This window comes from Trichoplusia ni, chromosome 6 (genome assembly GCF_003590095.1).
Source record: "Trichoplusia ni isolate ovarian cell line Hi5 chromosome 6, tn1, whole genome shotgun sequence".
In the NCBI taxonomy this organism is placed as follows: domain Eukaryota; kingdom Metazoa; phylum Arthropoda; class Insecta; order Lepidoptera; family Noctuidae; genus Trichoplusia; species Trichoplusia ni.
The window spans coordinates 17,033,691-17,056,534 of NC_039483.1; the positions used below are offsets into that span (position 1 = coordinate 17,033,691).

A 22,844-nucleotide genomic window follows, 5' to 3' on the forward strand; every position below is an offset into this window, starting at 1 on the left:
CTTATATGTTAATTTTTACTTTATTAAAGACGTCAAAAGCTTTCTTTTTATAATTATATTTATTTACTACACAATAGAAATACAAGAAGAATTAACGAATTGACTTTTCCCTTTTTATTAATCTTAAACATATTTTGCTAAATATAGGTAAACTTCCCTGTTTCCGTCATTCAGTTGACGAGATACTAAATTAATCCTTAACTTTTATACAAACATTATCAAAGCTTTAAATAAAAATGTTCAATTTAAAAAAACAGAGTTCTATTTCGGAAAATTCCCAATAAAAAATGTTAAGTTCCTGCTGGGCTTAATTGATTAGAGGTAAACCGATCCCAATTAAGGATAATCTCACAAAAATTAATAAGCGCGCCATCCCGTCTCCCGCTCCAGTCTGCGCTCCGTCTGATCCAATTTTAAATGTCAGATAGATAATTGTGCAACGTTTTGGCGACCGATCAACACACGCAGACCTGTCTCACACCACTACGGTTCAGTTCCCGCTCTGCTCAGGCCGCGCCCGCCCGCGGTCCGAACGCTCAAACGCGCGTCCCAAACGCCGACATTAATATTTTTTATAGTCCTGTTTTCGAAACAAAAATAAACCGTGTGAGACAGTGACAATTATGTTTTTATAGTTGTTATAACAAGTGTCTGGGAATTGGTTTAAAAATGGAAAGGAAAAGGTGATTTGTTTGTGGAGAAACGATTGAATTGGAATTATAAATTATATTATTAAATACACAGTTTAACAATATTGATTAAGCACCGACATTCTTTAAGGGAACTGAGATAACATTCAATAAATAAATCACGCCTATTAATGTACCATTGAATGCTCAATTAAACCATTTTCATGCAATCATTATTTACATGAGATATATGTTTTTCGTTCATTTTATAATATTCTCAAACGTATTCGTAGCATTCAATTACTAGTACTAGTAATGTTTACTGCAAAGATTTGACCTAATAAAATCTAGGTGTCCCAAATAACTTTGATTCTATTTTTTTATTGAAAATCTGAAGCTCGAGAAGTAATTTGTGCTACAATAATTTATACAAATTCTTTCATAACCCAAACCTTCACCGACACGTTTTGTCGATTGTTTTTGGAATTCAATCAATCGTTAATTATCCAAAATGTCTTTTACACTAGAATTCAACATGTTTTACGAACCTCTGATTGTCCTACAATTAGGACCTGCTAATTCCACACTAACAATATCAGGTATTTTAGAACTGTTGTTAGAAATATTAAGAGACTATCGAGAAAGAAACGAAAAAAGAATGGTGATCTATTAGACATGAAAATTTGATCTATCATTTTCATTAGAAGCATTCCCAAAGAATTCCAATGTTAGAAAAAAATGCTCAAAATCAAGCTTTAGAAAAATGAATCCTTCATTGTTAGATACTCATTTCATTTCACAAAGCTTTAACGTCATTTGTCGAATTACACAAGTAGGCAATCTCATCCATATACCGTATGACTAGACACATAACATAAAAATCAATTTAAAGAATCTCACAATCCACAATAAAACCACAAAAAATCAATCATGTAAAAAACCGAATTTCACACAGCAATCACCAATAATCTCCATCTATCAACTCAACTGCATAACATTCAAATTAAAATGTTTCGTCCGAGTTTGACGCGCGGCGCGAGTCTTGACTCTGCTGATGTGACCGGCTATGGAATTACCAGGAGCCGGCGGGCTTCGTTGTCGGCGGAGCAGCGGCGGAAGCTAAGCATGCTGCGCTCCGCCAGCATCCCCTCACCGTTGACTCCGGTGAGCCACATTTACCATTTGGTACCCTGCCCGAGAAAAGACTGTAACCAGGTATAGTGTAGTTCCTATGTGTGTTTGTGGCTAAGCTATCGCTTTGTATGTCGGTATAACCTGTGAGTTCTTGTTTTGTTTGTCTATCTTTGAACTCTAGACAAGTTACAAGCGTCAGCACTGATTTGATCACTCAAATGTAGAGGAATGTTATTCTTTTTAGGCGTGTCGTGATAGGAATGAGTGATTGGATCACCGATTGCGTTGGAAGGAATTTCGCTAGTCTAAGGGGTTTTGTTTCTTAATGTAGTCGTGTCATCCTGAACGTTAATTTTAAATGGTAAAAGACACAAAAATTAACGAATAGATCCGCATTCGTTAATACTTGTTTCTCCTCGTCCAAAGAAAAACTTTTGCGTGTTAGGAAATTTGCTCTAAGGACAATAATCTTCCATAACGCCGTAGCCTCCAAACCGGCGTAGTAATAGCTTAGTCTTTCAACAATCATAACCGTTTAAATGGAGCTTCAGACACGATCCAAAACCTAAACAACAACATATTAGCAAACGTCAAATTGATTGTACGCTTTTCCTATTATTTCTGATTCGATTGATCGATGGTGCGACGTAGGTTACAGCGGTGTTTAACCCAAATATTGTGCAGACTAAACAGTTTCCACCGTTAAGTTTATTCATACCTATATCGAGAGGTGCACCTGCTAACAATGAACCATTTATAACTACTTTATGGGGTATTAGTGTCGCATAAAGATGACGATATTGTTAGCTTTGGAAAATTACACGAATATTTTGCTAAGAATCCTCAGAGAATACGAACATTTTCACAAGCATAATATGACTTTATTTGTCTTCTTCGGAACAACCATTTTGTGATTCTAAAAACGTTGTTTTTTCTGTGGGTAACATAACATATTTTACTTTCCAAGCTAGATTTTTTTAAATACTTCCAAATTTAGAATCTCAAAAACCTATCTATTATTTAGTGAAAATTGTTTTTATGTTACCTACCACAACTGTATTATATTTGCGACCTGCACGGATTGAATTGGATACAGGTTTAATTGAGCATCAGATATTTATACTTACGATAACTGATCTAGCGTGGCCCTTAACAAACAAATCATGGCAATTAACATGCCCAGTGTCGCCAGAAAATTTCTAAAGTTTATTAGCTACAACTCATTTTCTACTCCGCAATAACATAAGGAAGTGTTGAAGGGTACACAATTACGGATTCTGTCGCAACTATGATAACGTCTATAAAATAAATTTCACAGTCTATTTAGAAAATAACGATGCCATCATTTTATTGCACCGCCTCGTTGCACGATACACGAAACAAGCAGCTAAACAGCCACTTGGCAATCTGCACAAAATAAATACACAAACATTTTTTCTTCTTAAATCTTTAAATATGATACACGCGTTAACTGTCTGTCAATAAACACAAACGATGCCAATAGTAATACAAGCGACCGCTTAAATGAAATCAATAACTAAATACCTAATAATAGCTCTTACATTTTTAAGCGACCCATTGCCAGAGTAGTAAAAGTTCAAATAAATAATTTGTAGAACAATATTCTCATTGTCGCGACCGATTTAGATTGCTGGCAACTCCAGGGTCTGTAGTGACGTCACGGCCTTTCTCGTACACTTTTGTTTTAGGGATTTTAGAGCGCTTATTTTTTGTTTAGATTTTAAATGGGGCAAAGAATATTTATGAGCTTCATTGCTCTATGAAAAGTGTTATGTGAATAAAGTGTTGCGAATTTACTTTTATTGTTATAATAACGGTTGCGTATACGCAATAGTATTTTTAGAAGTATAATGCGTAACAGGAATGCGTTATTATTGGGAATAATACATAAAGTGTTCTGATAATGGAACATATCCTTAGCAGAAATCGAAATCTGAGCCATAGAATCTATCGAACGTTATGAATTTTAACATTATCTAAAAAAATTAAATACATTAAAAAAATGCAAAGCAAGTTCCTCTTTTAATTAAGAATTAAATACTACAATTATGCAGTGAATAATGACTTATCTTTTTCAGAATTTCGCTCTCTGAAAAAATATCAAATTCTCTTTTTTTTTCTGCGAACTCATGTAATTTTTAACAGCTTCGTGTGGTCATACACGAAACTGTGATTTTTTTCAATCGATTCTCAATAAGTAGTGTTATGATATAATAACAAAGAAACGGAACAAACTGAAACAGAAAACTGCGCATGCGTCAGAGAGATAAACAATGCTAGTTTTGATGTTTAAAATAATAAATAATTTCGAGTGTACCTGCGTAACGAAGAATTAATATAAAAAACTCAAAAGGTATTTATTTTTGGATTTATTTGATTGACGTTTTACTGTACATATCACCTATAGACACTATCAATCGGGAGGGAGAAAAAAAGAAATTGGATTTCGAAAATGAAAATGCTTACTTCTACTTCAGAAAATGTTAATCGATGTGAAGTTGCTTAGTTTACGTCCACCACTGGACAAGTAGAGATACAACATAGTCTCGGACGTCCTCAGGCGCGGTGGAGTAATGATCTGCGTAAGATGACTGGCAGGAGCTGGATGCGAGCAGCCGAAAATATGTAGATCTTAATGGCGTGCAATTGGGGAGGCCTATGTCTAGCAGTGGACGAATATGAGCATGACAAGTGAGACCAGGAAGCCTCCAACCAAACCAAAATAGAACCTAACTGCGTTAAACATAAAACGATGGCATGCAATTAGGAAGGCCTGTGAATGAATTGTTAAGTGGGCCATCTTCAATATCGTAAAGTTATACTATTGGCATACTAGTTGTGGAATTGTGATAGTGCTTTACATGAACTTCGGGCGGCGTTTCTCTATTATTCTACTACTATTGCAATAATCTTATTGTAAGATAGGCTAGTAGAGCTTCAGGCATTTACTCGTAAAACGTGTTCTCGGTCCGAGATTCGAACGAATTTTGCTCCAGAATTTAGTTTGACTCTAAACATATTGTTAATATTGTGGCATATTCGTGACAACATGTAGAAAGAAATAGCGTTTTCCGACAATGCTCGGTCACGGCCGATATTACACTAAAATATATCGTAACAGAATCGTGCCAGCTTTGATTACTGTAAAATGTGAATGTTAACTGGAGTTTGCACTTCAGTACATCCGTTACATTGCACGAAGAAATTGTACAATTATAAAATTATCATTTTTCCGACAGTTTTACGAGTATATCACTCTCAAGGCTGTTTGGGCAGAGAATAGAAAAGTTTGATATTTTTCTTTCTGTTTTACTTCATTTTTAATCTATTATTATTGTACCACAGAATATTATTTATTTTTATATTGAGATTGGACTACAATGACGTACGGGAGATGTCTTACGTTAAAAAAGTATTTTCGTTTGACATAAAATTCCTCGCTTTACGTTATTGTTCCATTCCATTTTTTCAAAGAATGTTCGATATTACGGAAGGTGTTTCTGTAAGTAGTTGTTGTGTATTTGTTTAGTATATTCCACACCGCCTTCATTTTTCCGTATGCAATTTTCGCTGCTTTATCTTTTTTTTTTATTGGATCCATGCTTGAGCGTAAGTCTTGGCTTCAGCCTTTCTACGAGTATGTCTGGCGGTGGATTCCGGATTGCGAAGTTTATCATGTGTCACTAGTTCATGTAATTCTCATCGAGAAAGTCTTTAGACAGTAATTATAAGGCACACCAACCAGAAAACAATTCGAAAAATATAATTCCACTATAATTTTCGACTTACTCTTCGTTTTGATCATTATCATTCAGGGTAACCATCTCAACCCACCAGATACCAGTACTTCAAAAAGAATCGCCAACATTCGCCCAAAAACGCAACATTTACATTCCGATGAACAATCAAAGCTGTAACTCTTAGCGGACAATAAATGTCTTCGTAAACGTCTGTGGTTTAATGTGGCCATAAATGAACTCTAAATCACCGACTAGACTCGCTATTATATTTAGATGTATTGTTTACGAGACACAGAATTGCACTGTAGTAGACTCGTTCTTTGGTTTCTTGGTCTTTTTCATTTGAATTTAAATTGTCATCTTTATTAAGAACAGCCTTGTTTATTATGATTTGAGTTATTATCTTTCTTGGTGGGACTCGATGGGCTGCTTTGCATGGAGATGCTTTTGGTACTTTAACAGTCGTTATTGTTCCGTAGCAGCTTTAAACAGTTGACGTTTAATGTTTGAGCAGTCCCTTGTTAATTTCTGTCTAACTGGGAGTCAGTTTTAGGTGGTAAGGTTTAGCAGTCATCTCACGAGCTTCAAGCTTCTCAAACGCAGCTATTGTAAATGATCTAGACTCTTCTCCACGTGAATCGGTATTATGCTTTTACATGAGTTTCTTGCAAACCCTTCGCTATTATGTGCCGCAGCAAAACCAGAATTCGTACCTGAGATACCAACAATTACATATGCTTGCCGTCTTACGCATAATGTTTTCGTAGGCTAGAGTGTTCGCATTATTTGGCACGGAGGGTAACGTTGACAAGATCACGTGCATTACACTAGGGTGCCAATCTCTATCTGTATTACGCATCACCTTGAACTGCAGCCTGTCCGTTGCCCCATTAGCAAGACGTCTGATGTATCCATTGTGTGAATGGCGAGCATTGTATGTTATTGTTAACATTGCCCCATTTTGGTCGGTCAATGTGTAGAGGACGTATTTCGGTATTTTTAGTTATAAATTCGATGAATGTGTTTGTGTTCAGCGTTCTTACAATGTTACGTGGAATTGATTTGGACAAATCATCTGCTAATGTATTGTGGCGTCTAGGTCTTTGTGACGTTATATTTATGAGATAAGAATTCAATTCTTTGATTTTTTTATAATAACTATCGTGAGACTGATTCATTATAAAATGATGTAATGGTTTACTCACGCGTATTTATCGGGGTAGCCCGACTAGTTTCGAACCCAACCGGAGTCCTTAATCATGAGCAGACGCGGCGGGATCGCGAGTCGAACTGTAAAATTCTTTGAATTTTATAGTCTCAGTTTAAATATCAATTTGCAAAGCTAACGTAGTTTAAAGTGACATACCAATATTGCAGTTGTGTCACCTTGGAAATGTAAAACCTGGTGATAGAATTAGACTTTTTCTAAGCTTCCAAGGATTCATAATTAAAAATTTTAAACCAAAATTAATTATGTGTTGATACTTGATATTATTCAGTTTTTAATCAAATAAAAACTCAATAATAGACCCTTAAAGTTTACATTTACTTTACATTTGTAGCAAAGAATATAAACGTTTAAAAACATCTGAAAGTGCGTTAAACTTTACGATAGAAAAACAATATAAACATTCTTGGTACAGTCGACATTAAAACTCTTTCGACAGTTGTCATAGCGAGCAAATCAAACAAACATTGGTACAGTCAGGACCATCAAAAATTCTATTATTTTATCACCGTAACACGTATGTTGAGAAAACAAAAGAATATCGTTTGTTTATTATGACAAGACGACTCCTATATACGAATGCTTTTTTAACACGATTTTATTAGCTTCACTTGTAACTATGTACGAAAATCTTGGAATCTTAATTTGACCCACTTCCCGGACTTCGATTAGGATGAAATTTTACACACGCTCTGATTTCTGATGACAATACATGCCTAGCTAAGAAACGTCACATCCAATACAATATGGCGGACGTCCAAGATGGTGGACAGGCTATTTGAAATCCACCCCACAAAATCACCCCATGATAGGGGTATCAAATTAATAATAATAGAGTAAAAAGTATAAAATAAAAATAATACTTTTAAAACAATAAAACACGCTTTAATGATGAAAGAGACTAGAAAGTGGTAAATAATTTTTAAATTAGAAATTTACAATTTTACAGAGTTAAATATTTACAAGTTAAAATGTTGTCTGTAAAATTGTAAATAAGTTAGAAACTAAAATAAGCGTCTCAATAATAAGGTAATATTTAGATTTCTATGTATACAGACATAGTTTAGGGAATTAAATTAGAAATTAATTAACAAATAATAAATGGTATTATTGTGAACGAAAACGTGCATCTACTATGCTATCTATTTCACTAAAAAACATTCTCAACGACACATGACGTATAAGAGCACCTACATAACATACAATAATAGCTCCGCTCACATCACATCAAAGATTTAATCTGACACAAAAATCTTTAATAAATAAACCGCAGAGTTCCGTTTCTCGTTTGTGGCTATCTCCAGTACCTACATAGTCTTACTCATCGTAAATATAAACATTTTATTCATCGAATACTCGTAAAATGTTTACAACGACGCTTGAACGTAATTTGATGTGATATTAATTATATTAGAAAACAGGTGCAGTTGAGTTTCAGAAGTTTGTTTTGGATTAGGTCATTTGTGTGATGTTGTGTAACTTGTAGTTCGTGTGATATTATTTTATGTCTCCATTGAGTGTTTGATGACTATTATTTATAATAATTATGTATTTTTATAAAGTGACTTGATGACTTTGGCGTGGCTACCTTTCTTAATATGCAAGATGAGAATTGTATTGAAAGATGTAAGCGTAGATTGCACCAACAAGAAGTTTCAAGGATAGTTCTGTTCTAATAACACCGGAATCAGCTTAAGGGCCTTAAAAGGACCCCCTCTTTTAAATTTCTTCCTGGATTTTTCAAACCTTTTGGTTAAACAACGTATTTAAGATGGATCTTGTCGGTTTTTTTGCAATGGCTTTTGAATCAAACTAAAGCATTATTGTTCAGTTCTAAAGCTTAAAAAATCACGTTTTTATTACGACTAAAAATATACTTTAAAAAACTAATAAACACGCTTTAATGATAAAATAAACTTAAAACTGCATTTTAATTTAGAAATAAATTAACAAACAATAAATGGTATTATTGTGAAAAAAGCGTGAAGTGTTCCATATATCAGTTTTTAAGAAACGCCAGAAAGATTTGCTATTTAACTATTATGAGTAATTTTGATTGCGTAAAACCTTACAACATGACAGATACAAATTAAAATTAAATATGAAGTCGTTAGAACTTGTTTCGTCATTCAAGCTTTAATTGGTTCAGAACGGTGAGTGGTTTCAAATCTCAAATCAGATCAAGTTTGGGTTTATATGCTAAGAACCTTGGACCACTCCATGGAATAGATAGTTTATTAATTATTCAGGAATATATAACTTTTATTCAGATATTACAATTAAAGCTAGCAGTTTTTGAAACGCGATAAACATGACGCTAACTACGATCCCTGATTTTGACTGATGCAAAAATAACGCATTCAAAAATATCTCTCTAACTACATTGAAAATATCAAAGCATTGAAGTTTATTTTTAACTGTTCTCGAGTCGTACGATTATGTTAATGTTGGGTTACATGCGAGTATATCACTGTGTCATTTAAAACCACAGTTTGTATATTTTCAGTCTGTGCTGTCAAAATATTGTCTGTATTTTTTTTATCTCTCCATCTTCACCTTTGTTTCCATTGTTAATCATGAAATATATTGAGAATATTTTAAATACTTCGTCAAATATTACTAACCTACTATTGTGACTCATTCATTAATTGTCAATCAAAGCATATTTTAATCATTATTTTATAAAAAAAAATGTTATTATTGTTAAAGGCATCTTGCTACATGGTTGGTTCTTGCTTCTTTTCCGCAAATGTACAGAAACGTAAAGAAGATTAGGTTCTAATTTAAACTCTATCTAGATAATATAAGCAGCAAGCGTGGTCCAGATTTACAATATGTACTTTAAATACCTATATTTGAGTGACTTGCGACATTTCAGTTGTTTGCCTGCTCTACCATGTGAACCAACCCGCTGGAGTCCATTGCGTCCGCGCATCCAATAGAATAATTGCATGCGACAGAAACGATTTAGTTATTTTTAGAATCGCCTCCACATGTCGTTCAGACTGTAAAAATAGTTTGATATTGTTATTGAAAGGAGAGAGTTTTTAGAATTCATGTTTTAAAATTGCGTTAAAAATCTTATTTATACATAAATCGTATTCCACAATTAAATACTCAATATTCTGCTTTTTTCCAACTTCCAAAAGTTTTAAGTCTTAACTGAAAATATTAAATTATTAAATCAAAATCATATGGAAAAAAAAAATGGCTTATAGTAATCCTAGAGAAAACGAAATGGAGTGGGCGGAATGGAAAATTAATTAAAAATCTTTTAGTGATTTTCTATTGATTCCAGTTTCTAAGAATTGTCATTTTTTTTGGTTCCAAAAAGGAAATCCTTTTCTATTTGTAACAGTTTCAGTTGTAGCCAGGGGAAACCTTTTTCGCTTGGCTATTGTGGTCATAAGATAAACAGATTGACAGTAAGTACAATCATTTAAGACGTATTCACTACCATATTTTTAGAACCTTATTTCAAAGCTAAGATACCATCTTGGCCTCTGTGTCCTTATGAAGCAATCATCACCTCATTACGTGGGCACTCACAATGGAAATAGCCAGTGATTTACATCGTACTGTCGAGGATCACGCTCCTGGGCTAAGAATAGACAGACGAGCCCCCCCGTTACGTAATCACAGTCAGCTTGTCAAAGAGTAGGTAATATCAGAGGCATGATATTATGTAATTAGTTAGTTGATTAGTATGTAGTAGTCGGGGTTAATAGAGAAATAAGCAACTTGGCCTAGTGGTGGTTTAGTTCACCTACCGTCCTGTGCGTCGTGAGATAAAACCCACCTAGTTACAAAAGACTTTTATGAAGGAGGGCAACACATTGCTCGTAAATTGATTATAGTTTAAATAATTAATGTTTAGTAAGAATCAAATGGACAGCCATTTTAAAAACATTGGCTTACAGTTGAATCTGCTTCGCTTGAGATTGAATTGCAGTTTAAGGACATTTAGATAAAGGCTCATCATGAGCAAATCACTTTTGTCACCTATCGTAGTTCACTGATAAACACAGATCTCCTTATTCCGATGTTGGAGTTTGTAGGTGGAGTTACTAGGAAAAAAGCTCGTTGGAAATATATTCGGCCAAGACAATATACTGTATTTTTCAAAAATTCTATGAAAAAGGTTTCTTCTAGAATACTTATACTATCTGATACAATACTCTCATGTAATCGAGCTCAATTACGAGTGTCGTTGTAAGCAGGAAGTCTTGACATCAGTCGTTGCACATTTGTGGTGCAATTGTCAATCAACGACGAATTGATTGTAATTGGTTTTTGTTATTTTATTTCTAAAGTGTTTGAAGGTCTTCTGTTGAGATTTTGATATTGCTTTACTTATTTACACCTGTGTTTATTTTTTCGATCAATCATATTAGCGAAAAAAGCAATCTGAAAAGGTATTATCCTTCTGTTACGGGCATTTGAACTTAGATATTGTTATTTGATTAAAAAAAGTTTATTTTAACTATCTACTATTGTACGTGTAAAAATAATTTGGCGTTAATTTATGCCAAAAACAAAACACATAAAACGTCTATCGTGGTTAAGAAAAATAAGCTTTTTGAATAACAATTTTAAAAAGCAAGAGTAGATGTTTTCTATGTGTAAAATTATAAATCCAAAATTACGATCACAGCGACGTACAGCGGCGAAACCCAAAACAAATGAATCCGCTGAAACTTTTGTTTCAGTTCGACGGAACGTTGCGATGATGCAAATGAAAACTCGTGTAGTTTTGTGAAAATTCGGATAGATGGCGTTAGAAGACTACTGGAAGTTGGTATAAGCTATTTTGGAACTTTCAATCTACCTAATAGTTATGAATAAATTGTTATAGTTTTGCTTTGTAAGACATATTTTTGTTTCGGCAATCTGTAGATTTTGACATGGCAAGTATGACATAGATTGGGTTTAGCTATTAAATTATGACTACGTCTTTTAATAAGTGCTGCTCACGTAGCAGACAATCATACAACAAAGCACATGTAACAAGTAGGACCAGCTGATCGTTAAAGAAAAACATTCCCTATCTGGCAATTTTGTGTTATAGAATAAAGTTAAAAAAAATGGCAGCATAAATAAGACGTAGCCACTATTTAACTTCATTTTATATATTAAACAAAAATAATGAATGTGATATACCCTAATGAGTGTGTGCCGTTGACAATAATATATTAGTATATGGTGCTTCCCGATAATTAATGGGAAACTAAAAACGACCATTATAACATGTAAACAACTCAGTTAATATGACACCAATACAATGATGTAAATAATTTTTACAAAGTTTATAACTTGATGAAATGATATGATGATGAATATAATTCTTCATAAACACTAAATAATCATACAAAAATGACTTTGATGATTGACCAAAATGTGATGTTAATAAGAAGTTACAGAGTAAGTGAAGCTTGAAAAAAAAAAGTATGTAAGTAAGGGAGCGAGTCTGAGTAAGAGTCGACGAAGTACTTGATCAATGGAAATAGTGTCTTTTTTATTTCTTGTAAGTAAGCAATAAAAATATCATAAAAGAAGGATCCCGTTTGTTCCTGCACTATACTTTACGTCATTTATATTGAAGACCATATTAACTGAGTTAATAATAGCTCCTCCTGCGGAGCGCTTCACAATTTCGTGCAATTGGACACAAGCTAGATGTGACATCTGAAAGTGTGATCAATAATATGACTTAAGTAATCTTATTTCAGGTTTAAATAGTTGTATTGAAAAATTAAAGAATATTTTATCAAATCAAAGTTCTCTGCCTTGATGTACCTTCATTTTTTGGATAAATCCTGGATTACTAATTAATTTTCAGCACTTTTTCTCTTTCTTCTCGATGCCTCGTAGCTCAGGGTCGTGACTGACAACAACAGAGCACAAGAACGGTCTTCGACCATTCGAACCGACTTTGGAAAGTTCCTATTTCAGTATTTAAAGTCCTTCCATTTTATGTAACTTCTATTTCGTGTCAAACTCAATGTATATCAAAAGCGAGGCATTTATAGTGATAATTAATTTGTTTAGTGCTCGACGTCGATGCGCTGCAGCAGAGTACCTCCGGGAGCCAGTTATAATGTGATTTATGATCTAACATTCATAAGTTTGTGCTCTTCATAACTTGCGAGAGTTTCTGTACTCAAGAAAATGTCAAAACAACCTACAAGATGACAAAGACAACTTATGTATGACACAAACATAAACTTTGCTTAAAACGTACCTTCAAATTTTAAGTAACCATTAGTTGGTTCTGAAGTTATCACAACTGAATTTAAATAAAGATTCTGTGATAGACGAACTAAAGGTAGGTACTCTTGAAGAAGAGGTTTCCTTCGCAACCTAGTTTCAAAACATTTAAGGCATAAGCACATTCTTGTTTAATATCCAAAATCTATTAGCATTTCAATACGTATGTTAATAGAAGAAAATTGTGGACCTCTATTCATCGTTTATTTTTTCATGGAAAGGTCCAGAGTGGCTATTGTGTGATGAGTAATATCTATTACGTGTGTTGGTACAAACGTGACTAAACGCACATCGCACCGATTTAAAGACAGAACTACTACAACCTCTTAAACTAAGTCTTTTGCAGTTGTGGAAAAGAGACGAAAGTATATAACGTTTAGTGTGCCTTCTCTTTTTCACACCAGCAATAAGCTTGCTTTTAGAGGTGAGCAACCATTTTGCTGTAAGATAAGCGATACTCAACAACCGAGGGTTTATAAGTATTGTTTTCTATAAATATCGCTTGCAAGATATTAAACATGAATTTGTTTTGATGTTTGTAAGATACAAACATCTGTTTTATGTTCTAAACAAAAATATACAAAAAAAGTATTTTCGACTTTCTTTGTTGCAATGGATAAATTGTTTATTTATTCAAATGCATCTACCTATCAAGTCTTAAGGAACTTAGAGAAATAAATGTTAAGTCAATATTCCATAATAGAAAATTAATAATAAAATAGTCTCAGCATACTATCCTCTCGCTGTACCATCGTATTGAATTTTCCACTCACTGATGGACGTTATTAAACAATAAAAAAATCCGCAACGCATACTGAAACTTTTTAACGCTCGGAGTTAAAAGTTTATCTTTAAGTGGTAGGTATTGCTATTGCCTACAATGCCTACGATGTAAAATTTCAAGGGAAGTTTCAGTGGTTCAACCTGCATGTCGTAGTTCTAATAATTGGTACCTTTTGCCTTTAACAATGATTATAATTATAAAAATAGTGAGGGGTAAATTGATTAGTAATGAAGGCCAAATGTTAGTTGTTATATATTTTTCTTGTAAATAAGCGCGAAATCTCGGATTAGGAAGGCAATTATTTAAATCCATTTAGAAAAAAATACAAGTTTATAAAGATAAATAAATTTTCTATTACAATTTTGCAGGCGAACTAGTTCACAATTACAACTATCATGACCACTATCTACTGATTTTGTACTATCTTTCATTCTTTTTTTCTTCCAAAACGATTTACGTTTATAAAATGACACAACACATTAGTAAGCTAAAATCGTATCAAAAATCTAGTAATCCCTAATATAGCGCAATGCTTTACAAAATCGGCTAATTTCACAAATATAACATAAAATTATTCTACAATCGCATCCCAACTGCAATTCGCGTTTCCCGAGCCCAGTGTCCGCCGTCGCAACGGATACGGCTTCCCTAACCGCCGCGGTTTCTTCATAGCATTCCCGACTCTCCAGAGTACTGGACGTTTCCGCGACACTCACTTGTTTAGCCTCATATAAAAGTTATAGAATGTCGGAGACTGAAGAAAAAGGGGTCCAGGTAAGTCTAATAAATAGAATATTTAAATGTTTAAAGGTATTATGTTTCAAGGTATTTTAAGGTTTTTGTTTTCGCGAATGTTGACGTGCCGACTTTCGTACGGATTTAGTTTATATGTTTTGTGTATGTTGAATATTATTTACGTTTATCGTGCTCTTGATTCGTGTTGGTATTGAGATTAGCCGGTAACGTTGACGTTCAGGGTGTGATTGTTTTGGATTTGAGATTTTTATTTATTGGATTAAATTACTGTGTATTATATATATTCTTATTTAGTGTAGGAATTAAACTTAGGACCTGAAATCTAAGAGTGGTGTTTATAAATTCGCTTTGTGCCTACTTAGTGCAATTAGGTCAGGTCTCTAACTGAAGCGTTATTCGCTGTATTAACAGCTAATAATATTAATATTGTAGTGTATCAGTTTTTTAAATACAGTATTTAGTTTTGATTTGCCTCTTGATTCTGCTACCAGTTCCTACAGATAAATGCATTATTTATTCGTTTTTCCAAAGTACGGTTATTACGAGGCCACTTTGCGCTTTTATCGACGGACAAAAAGCCTTCGTAGGCTTTTCTCCACAAAGAATGTGATCGAAAAACTGTAACTTAACTGTAAAAATAATGATTTAGTATTCATGCGATAGGTTGACATGATTAAGGTATTTTTTTAAAGCCCAAACTATTTACAACCCTTTTATTCAGAAAGCAAGATTAAATTTGCAATGCCAACTATGAACTATATAAATATATCCCGTACGAAATATCGGTATTTCAAAGAATTTCCTTAGGATGTCAGAGTTGTGGTACTAATAACAGGGCGATTACGTCGGTAATCCTCTTTCATTCGATCGACAAATTCTCCTACCAAACGTTCTAATTGACATTTCCTTGCGACGACAAACGGTCTGCCGCTTATCCGATGCTCGGTCAGAATGTAGATACACGTATTGTGGGCTTAGTAAAAGCGTAGGTGGAAAGGCTGATTCTATTTATCAACTTTTAGATACGAAGCGAAAAGAGGATTGTTGTTTTTAGAGTTTCCTATCTAAGGGGTTAAAAAGGAAACCAATTGCTAAGGCTCTCTCCTTTCCTATGGTTGATGTACGACCTAGTGGTAGCAGTGTTTAAACACACCCTTAAAAAATTGACAGCTGTGCTGGTCTTCTGAAAATGTTTCCCACAAGTGACAATTATTACTTTCTAATATGTACATGAATCTGAAAACATAGAGGCACGTTCGAGATTAAAATGGTCATCTCACTAGGCTATCAATGCTGTGGTACTTAAAAGTCTATATTTAAATATTGTAGAACATGGCTTTAAGTCCAACATTCTACATTGATAATTTAAAATAATAAGAATGCCAGCCTACATACGTCCCAGTGATGGGCACAGGCCTCTTCATTAATCATCATTAAAAAAGTTCATTTATAATAAGTTTAAACTTAAACAATTAGATAGTATGTTATGGTTACATAGCACTTCGGAAGGCACTTACTCAATTAAATAGAGTAGAAGTAAAATATTAAGTTCTTAACATGGAAAGAGATCTTTCAACAGCAGTAGAACAGTCAATAATGCAGCAGTTTAAATATTTTGCTTACCATTACCGAAACAAACAAAAATAATACAGTTAATATTAGACTTCAAAACTTTAGTGACGTCAGCACAGTAATAAAATATCCCATTGCTTTTAACTAATATTGCAATAACCGCATTATAAATGCTCAAATGTATGTTACTTTGGTTACGGCTGTTGACTCAGTCGGGCTAACAGCTTTCTGTGCCAAGGATGCAAGTTCGATTCTCGGGTTTGTTTTCATTGCTTAGTTTGATTATTTTTCTTTAGTTAGAATAATAATTGTTACACTGTAATATAAACTGCTTTATTTTAAATATACTCTTTTACAAAATGTATTAATAGTTTTCTTGTTCTTAACTGACTTAGCAAATTAACACTTTCCATGTGCTTTTAACAAAAGTTTATTATTTTTCAGTAAAACAAAATTAAACGTGAGTGGCCTGTATTTAATACGTAATTGTAACAAACTTCTTTTTTACCTCAATAATAATCCTATCTTTACTTAAATTATGAAGCCTACAGGCTAATGATGGAGGGCTTAAGTAAAGCCTTCGCTATTAGGTATTAAGTCTGAGATAAGCGGCTTAAGCTAAATCTGTCCGACATCTGGACTGCATTCTCTTCAACTTTGACATTTCCTGACCTGGTTATTGTTTGACGAACATATTTAGCGGGGATTTTAGTTTTAGGTTAGCTTTCTGATCGTTTATCCCTTTTAAGCAGAAAAGGTCTTGTTTGAAGGTAAAAACAGGAATACTGTTATCAATACAAGTAGAGGTGAATGGGAGAAAGAAGAAGAAGAAAAAAATAAGCAAGAAATATTTCTTTCCAAACATTTTTTAATCAAATTCAACTTTCCTATCCGATTCATTAAAGTAAATCAATCTTTTGACATAATTTAACACTCATTCAAATTGCCGGAAATCCGTCATTATCATCCTTTTCAACTATGTTGGCTTCCAGTCTAACCAGGTACAGCTAAGTACCAATATTTTACGAAGAGCGACTGTCTATCTGTCTTCCTCAACCCAGTTTAACATGGGCAACACGATACCCCCTTAGTAAAGATACGTCTTCAGAATTTCTAGCTCTTAATTACGCGCAACGACTGTAGATAAGATATATAAATCTGCTAAGATATATAAGCTGAGACCCACAATTGAACGTGATTATTCCTATGCTTTATTCCAGTTTAAAATTACTATAAACTACTTCTAAAAATATTTAAACATAAGCTACACAGACTCTAAGTACTGTATTCTTATGTTTTCAATATTGTTGCCAAGTACGTGTATTCTTAACAACTTCATAATATCTTTAACAATACATGACCTTGTATACAAAGTAAAAGTTTGATAGGAAGTTTTACAAAGGAAGCTTAGGTGTAAATGTTTATAATGGTAACACTAAGGGAGAAGATGTGGGGAAAGTTTGTGTGAAGTGAAGAAAAATTGCTAGCTTTAGGCTGTTTGAAATTGGAATGAAAGAAGTTTCGTGAAGGCAATTTTGCTTTGGACAATCTTTTATTTTGTTTTCATTGAGTTATAGGTAACTAACCTATTTGGAAGGTTACTATGATATAATGTATTGTGCCAGTACAGGCACTCAGTACGCAGATACTGTGTTTCGTGCAGTTTTGATTCATTTATAAGCATGACGAAGGAGCTCTAATTGACCCCATCAATTCCGCTCAAGCGACGTAGACGAGACGGCTACTTACTAAGGTACCCTTGGACACTTTTCTGAGAAAAAACCGAACACATAATTTTCAGATTAAAAAAAAAATTGCAATTCTTACCAAGAAAACATTATTGTAATGTTATCCAGTACGTTTTGTAAAAAAATATAGATTTGTGTATTTTTCAAGCAAATAATTTTAATTTTGCATCTGCGATGTAAATTCTGATCCTACCTTATGAGTATACTTGAGATATTATTTTTCATTTCAAGTATAGAATAAGTGGCTGTCATAAGAATATTCATAATTTTTTTCTGAAACTTCAATACCCCAAATTGCATCATTCGCACACGATATCTAACTTATATCAACGAAAATTTCAGTTTGATCGCGATCGCGATTCTAAATATAAATTCAAGAGCATTTACCGTTTTACACCCATATAGATTTGAGTGCAAGGACACGCCGACACGTCGCTAAATCTTAGAGGAATTGTTTGTTTACTGTTGTTTGTGTTTAATCACTTTAGTCGGTAATTGGAGTGTTGATGGACTACATTAGGCTGTAATTGACTGTGTTAATAGCCATGATTTAAATTGTTAGTAGCTCTGCAGTGACAGGCTTATGATTGATTGGGACAGTGTTTTTTTTTATGGTAAAGGAGTTTTTATTCGATGCTGGGGTGCAAAATTATGAAGTACATTTGATTAGGGATACTCGGTCGACAATGGTTAGATTTCCAAAAGTAATCTGTCTTTGTAGCCTCTTTGCAATATATTTAGTGCAATCAATGTTCATCCTTATAAACCGCATTTTTCCAAAGTCAGGGTACGAATGTTTGTAAACAATAATTATATTTAGCAACACATGCGAAACTTGTTTACGGAACTTCGGAGCATCTTTCTTTTAGAGATCGGGCAATAACCTTTACTTATAATATTTATATTTATAATAAATCAACCATTCCAAACATTGTGGTATTAAATGGATTTTTGGTAGGTACATTATTTTATTTGTTTTATAAAATAATGTCTTTCTGTAGGCTTTTACTGCTCAGCAACAATATTTTGAAAATATTCTGCTATATTCAATTCCTCATTGATAGTAGTTAAACTGATTTATCTACGCACAAGTTGCTTATATCAAATTGATAAAAACCAACAATACCCTCCCCTTCTCATTCAATTTCAGTAATAATAAGATTTGTTGTGAGTCTCTGGTTTGTGTTCTGCATCGATACTTATAACTTTGTTTGGAGCTTCATCTCCATGGAACAATATTGTTTGATAAAGCGTTTCCTTTCTGAAAATAGAGTATTTCATCCAAGTCTTATTCGCAGTGTTCGGAAAGCCTACCATAATAACTTTCTAAGAGGAACTCCATCTGCAGCAGTGTTCTTTGTGGTCAGCTTCAACAGCGATACCAGTTCTGACGGATGGTATTGCGAAAGAAAACTAATCTTATAGTCATATTATTGCAATTTTGTAAACGACACGGGCACAATACTACGCAGTACGTCATCTGGCTTCCATAGCTTCAAACATATAATTCCAAGATGGAGAGGTAGGCTTAAGAATCTCAAGTTCGACTCACGATCCCGCCGCGTCAGCTCATCGGATTTCGGTTGGATCCGACACTAGGTGGGCTACCCCGAGATTTGTAATTATAAATCTTTGAGAGTTCATAGTAGGCCTCCCGATGAAAAAATCCAATTCAAAAATATCTGAATAGTCCAGAACAATATTGGAAGCACAAAGCCATATCCTTTCTTTCATCTCAATTGATTTGAATATCAAAGAACGGCAGAAACGTTGGAATCTGCATTTATAAATATTTGTTTCAGTACAATGTATGCACCTGAATGTTAGTGGGCGATTGCTTTTCAATGAGATTTATTGAACATCACAGTCTGTTTATTGAAAAATCGTATGATATTGAACAATTATTTTTGCATGTATTACTAATTGTGAGCTTCAACGCTAGAAAAGCGATACTTGTGAAGTGGTTATTTGAAAAGTGCTACCTTCTAGTTTAATTTGAATCAAGGGATATTAGGTCCACGACTAATTGAACCCAATTGTCAAATTCCCAATTTAGACAATTCACGCTCAGTTTAATACATATTTGAAGTCTAGAGAATGCTACGACATTCCTAATAACCGCAGTTTACCTATAACCTATAGCATCATAAAAACGTCGATACTGGCAGAGCTGCGCGTGCGCACCGATCTATTTCCGTGGCGCGCTGTAAACACGCATTGTTGGCCTAATGTTGTTTGTTTACGTGACGCCTGCTGACCGCCAAACTTGTAACCAGGAGCTAGGAACAAATTGGTTTTCGGCAGTTAATTTAAGATGCTAATTAACTTTAGTTGGAAGTTACATTTTTATAACCTTGCCCCTGTATTTGGAAATTGTACTACCTATGTAAAATTTTTAATTGTGTTCCATTCTTCTTTTTTAATTTAGTCCTTTCTTTTTCATATTTTATCATTTTTGTCGTTTTCCATTTGGTTCTATTTCAATTTCATTTGATCATTTAGATAAGTAAGTACATTTTTTTCTAAATTTTGGTGATACTTTTAAAGATATACTTGTGTTTAATTTATTTTAAATGCAAAAGTCAAAGACAAAAGTGATGCAAAATTGGATAATCACTTCTAAACATCCAAAATGAAATTTCCAAAATCACTTTACCACGCGAACGAAGTCGCTGGCATAGGTAATAAATTTAATAAATTAAGAATCATGTTTCCAACTATCTATATTCATAAATATAACTCAATTTTGTCCCTCCTTCAGACCATAAAATATAGGTTAAACTATTTGCCTCTATATTCTTGCGTCGCGTCAGACGTACCTAACCTACGTTTGCGTTCATAAAACTTCGAATGTCAGTATTGCCATAAAACAAACGGTTATAACTGGTCAGTTAACCCCAATGCCGAGTTGGACGTCTTAATATTTGCGGTTTGGGACGAAAATATAGGTCGTGGTAATTGGGAGGGTTAGGTACGTGCCTACGTGACTGATGTGGGGTTCGGATCGAAATAGTTTCGTGGACTTGACTAGGATGGCGTTGAAACGGATATATCTTGGAAAATATGTATTTGATTAAGGGTAAGAGTGTGTGTAGGCGAAATTGTAACATGGGTCAATTTTATTAAGGATCAAAAAGCTTTTTCAGTAGATATGTTTTGTAAAAATTTTACTGATCTTTTACATGTGCCATCAGAAATTATAAAGAGCAATAATTTGCAAGAAAGAGTTCAAATACGGCCTAGTATTTTTACGTAAATTTTCTTTCATGTTTCCTGCTACTTGCAGGATTATATTAGTCTCTACACAAATCTTACCTTGCCTTAATAAATCAACAATTTTATTGGTTAAAAAAATCGCACAATCAATACTACAGTAAAATATTAACAATTTGTTTTTTATTTATACTTTGAAAGGTATACAGTTTTCGTGTATTGCAGAATCGATTTAATCCCATAATCCGGTAATTCGATTATACAGGACTATTTCTCGGTTCGGCGGTTACTTCAAAACAATAAGTTCGTTAGTTGAACGTGAGCTGTTGACGTTTATCATCAACTTTCGGCTCTTTGCAAGAACGTGAAGTTTATGTGCTCAGTATTTTGACAAGATTTATTGCCAAACTGTGGTTCACTCAATTGTGATATTGGAAGTGCTCTTTTTGTTAACCATGATGTCCTTATAAGTGTTCTTGAACTTACTTATAATTGTGAAAGCGACATATACTAATTACATTTTCAACAGAATTGTGATAGAGACATAGGGCATTGTCGAAATGACCTCCGCAGGTGAAAAAAATGAGGATCTGCCTTTAAAGGTATAACTTACAACCTTTCATAGATAATGTATCATCATCTTATTACAATCCGGGCAAGTGACACAGCGAAATTTATTTCTAACGATTAATCTGTGTCAACCTTTACTCACTTGGGCCTTAATGATGGAAAATGATACTACCGTCATCATATTTCCAGTACCTCAACATATTATGGCATCCTTCTAAATATGTTGCATGGAGCGAGACCAATTAGCTTCGTTTGTGTTGAGAGTAGCCGTCATTGTCTACAAATACATGACCTGTTTTCTTAATTGAATTTTGTGGAGCGATTAGTTGCGCCCAGGATATCAGAAGGTCGTTTTAAGGATGGACGGGATAAACTGTTTGAAATGAATGTGTCGATTTTGTGTTTACACTACCGACTTTATCTTAAAGCATGCACTATTTATTTATGACTTTAATTGAATTTAGTACCTACACAATTTCACTAAAAATGTGTGTGTGTTGATACACACAAATACACAAAATCTTATGTGCTATGTAAAGAAAAAAAATATGATGTCGTAAAATAGCATATTATAGGCAATATAATTAAGGCGTATTTTTCCATAACTGCAAAAATTTTACCTTAAAATTAGCAATAGTCTCCGTAAAGAGTACCTATAAGTAAATGTATTAGCATAACGGTAGATGAAAGGCAATTTACATAGCTACAGAATCGTAGTCATAAAACGTAAAGTCCAGATTTCATCGGGAGCCGTATCCACGTCGATAGCTTAGCGACTCGTCACTACTAATGGATTATTCCAATCTGTAATCAGCTTTTACTGTGCGTGGCTTCCTAACTAAGTAATACGTTTGTGGCGTCCCCTTGTACGTGTATTTATGTATCATTGTTTACCTGTCAGATTCATTAAAAGATTTATCGAAAATTGTCTTTTTAACGTACAAATTTTCTCAATACAAGGTAAACAAAAATGTATGGGAATTAGCATACGAATTAAGCTGTCCTTCCTAATTGCGAAATGTACTAGTTTTATTTTTTTTCCGAATTAACCACCTAAATAAATTAAGTTTTTTTCGTTGCTCATTTTTATAACGATTAATGTGCTGTTGCTCCTCACAGCCAGCTCTGAGTTATGTATCAGGAAAATGAACTAAAAAGGTTTTAGACAGGTTTTAAATACCG

The 22,844-nt window shown here is 33.8% G+C and overlaps 1 protein-coding gene across 11 annotated transcripts in view; it reads left to right on the top strand.

Moving 5' to 3' along the window:
* Positions 1 to 22,844, top strand: part of LOC113495329 (uncharacterized protein ZK1073.1) — a 36,818-nt gene that overhangs the window by 5,527 nt on the left and 8,447 nt on the right. For 2 of the 11 annotated variants that reach the window (XM_026874005.1, XM_026874008.1), the window contains exon 1: positions 459 to 1,793. The exons of 2 other annotated variants lie outside the window; for them this stretch is intronic. In XM_026874005.1, coding sequence (XP_026729806.1) covers positions 1,638 to 1,793 — 156 coding nt within the window. In that variant the 5' untranslated portion in view covers positions 459 to 1,637. Of the gene's footprint in view, positions 1 to 456; positions 1,845 to 14,318; positions 14,578 to 22,844 lie in introns of those variants that run through there. 7 more of the 11 variants (XM_026874004.1, XM_026874007.1, XM_026874011.1 and 4 more) reach the window with 5 other exon arrangements.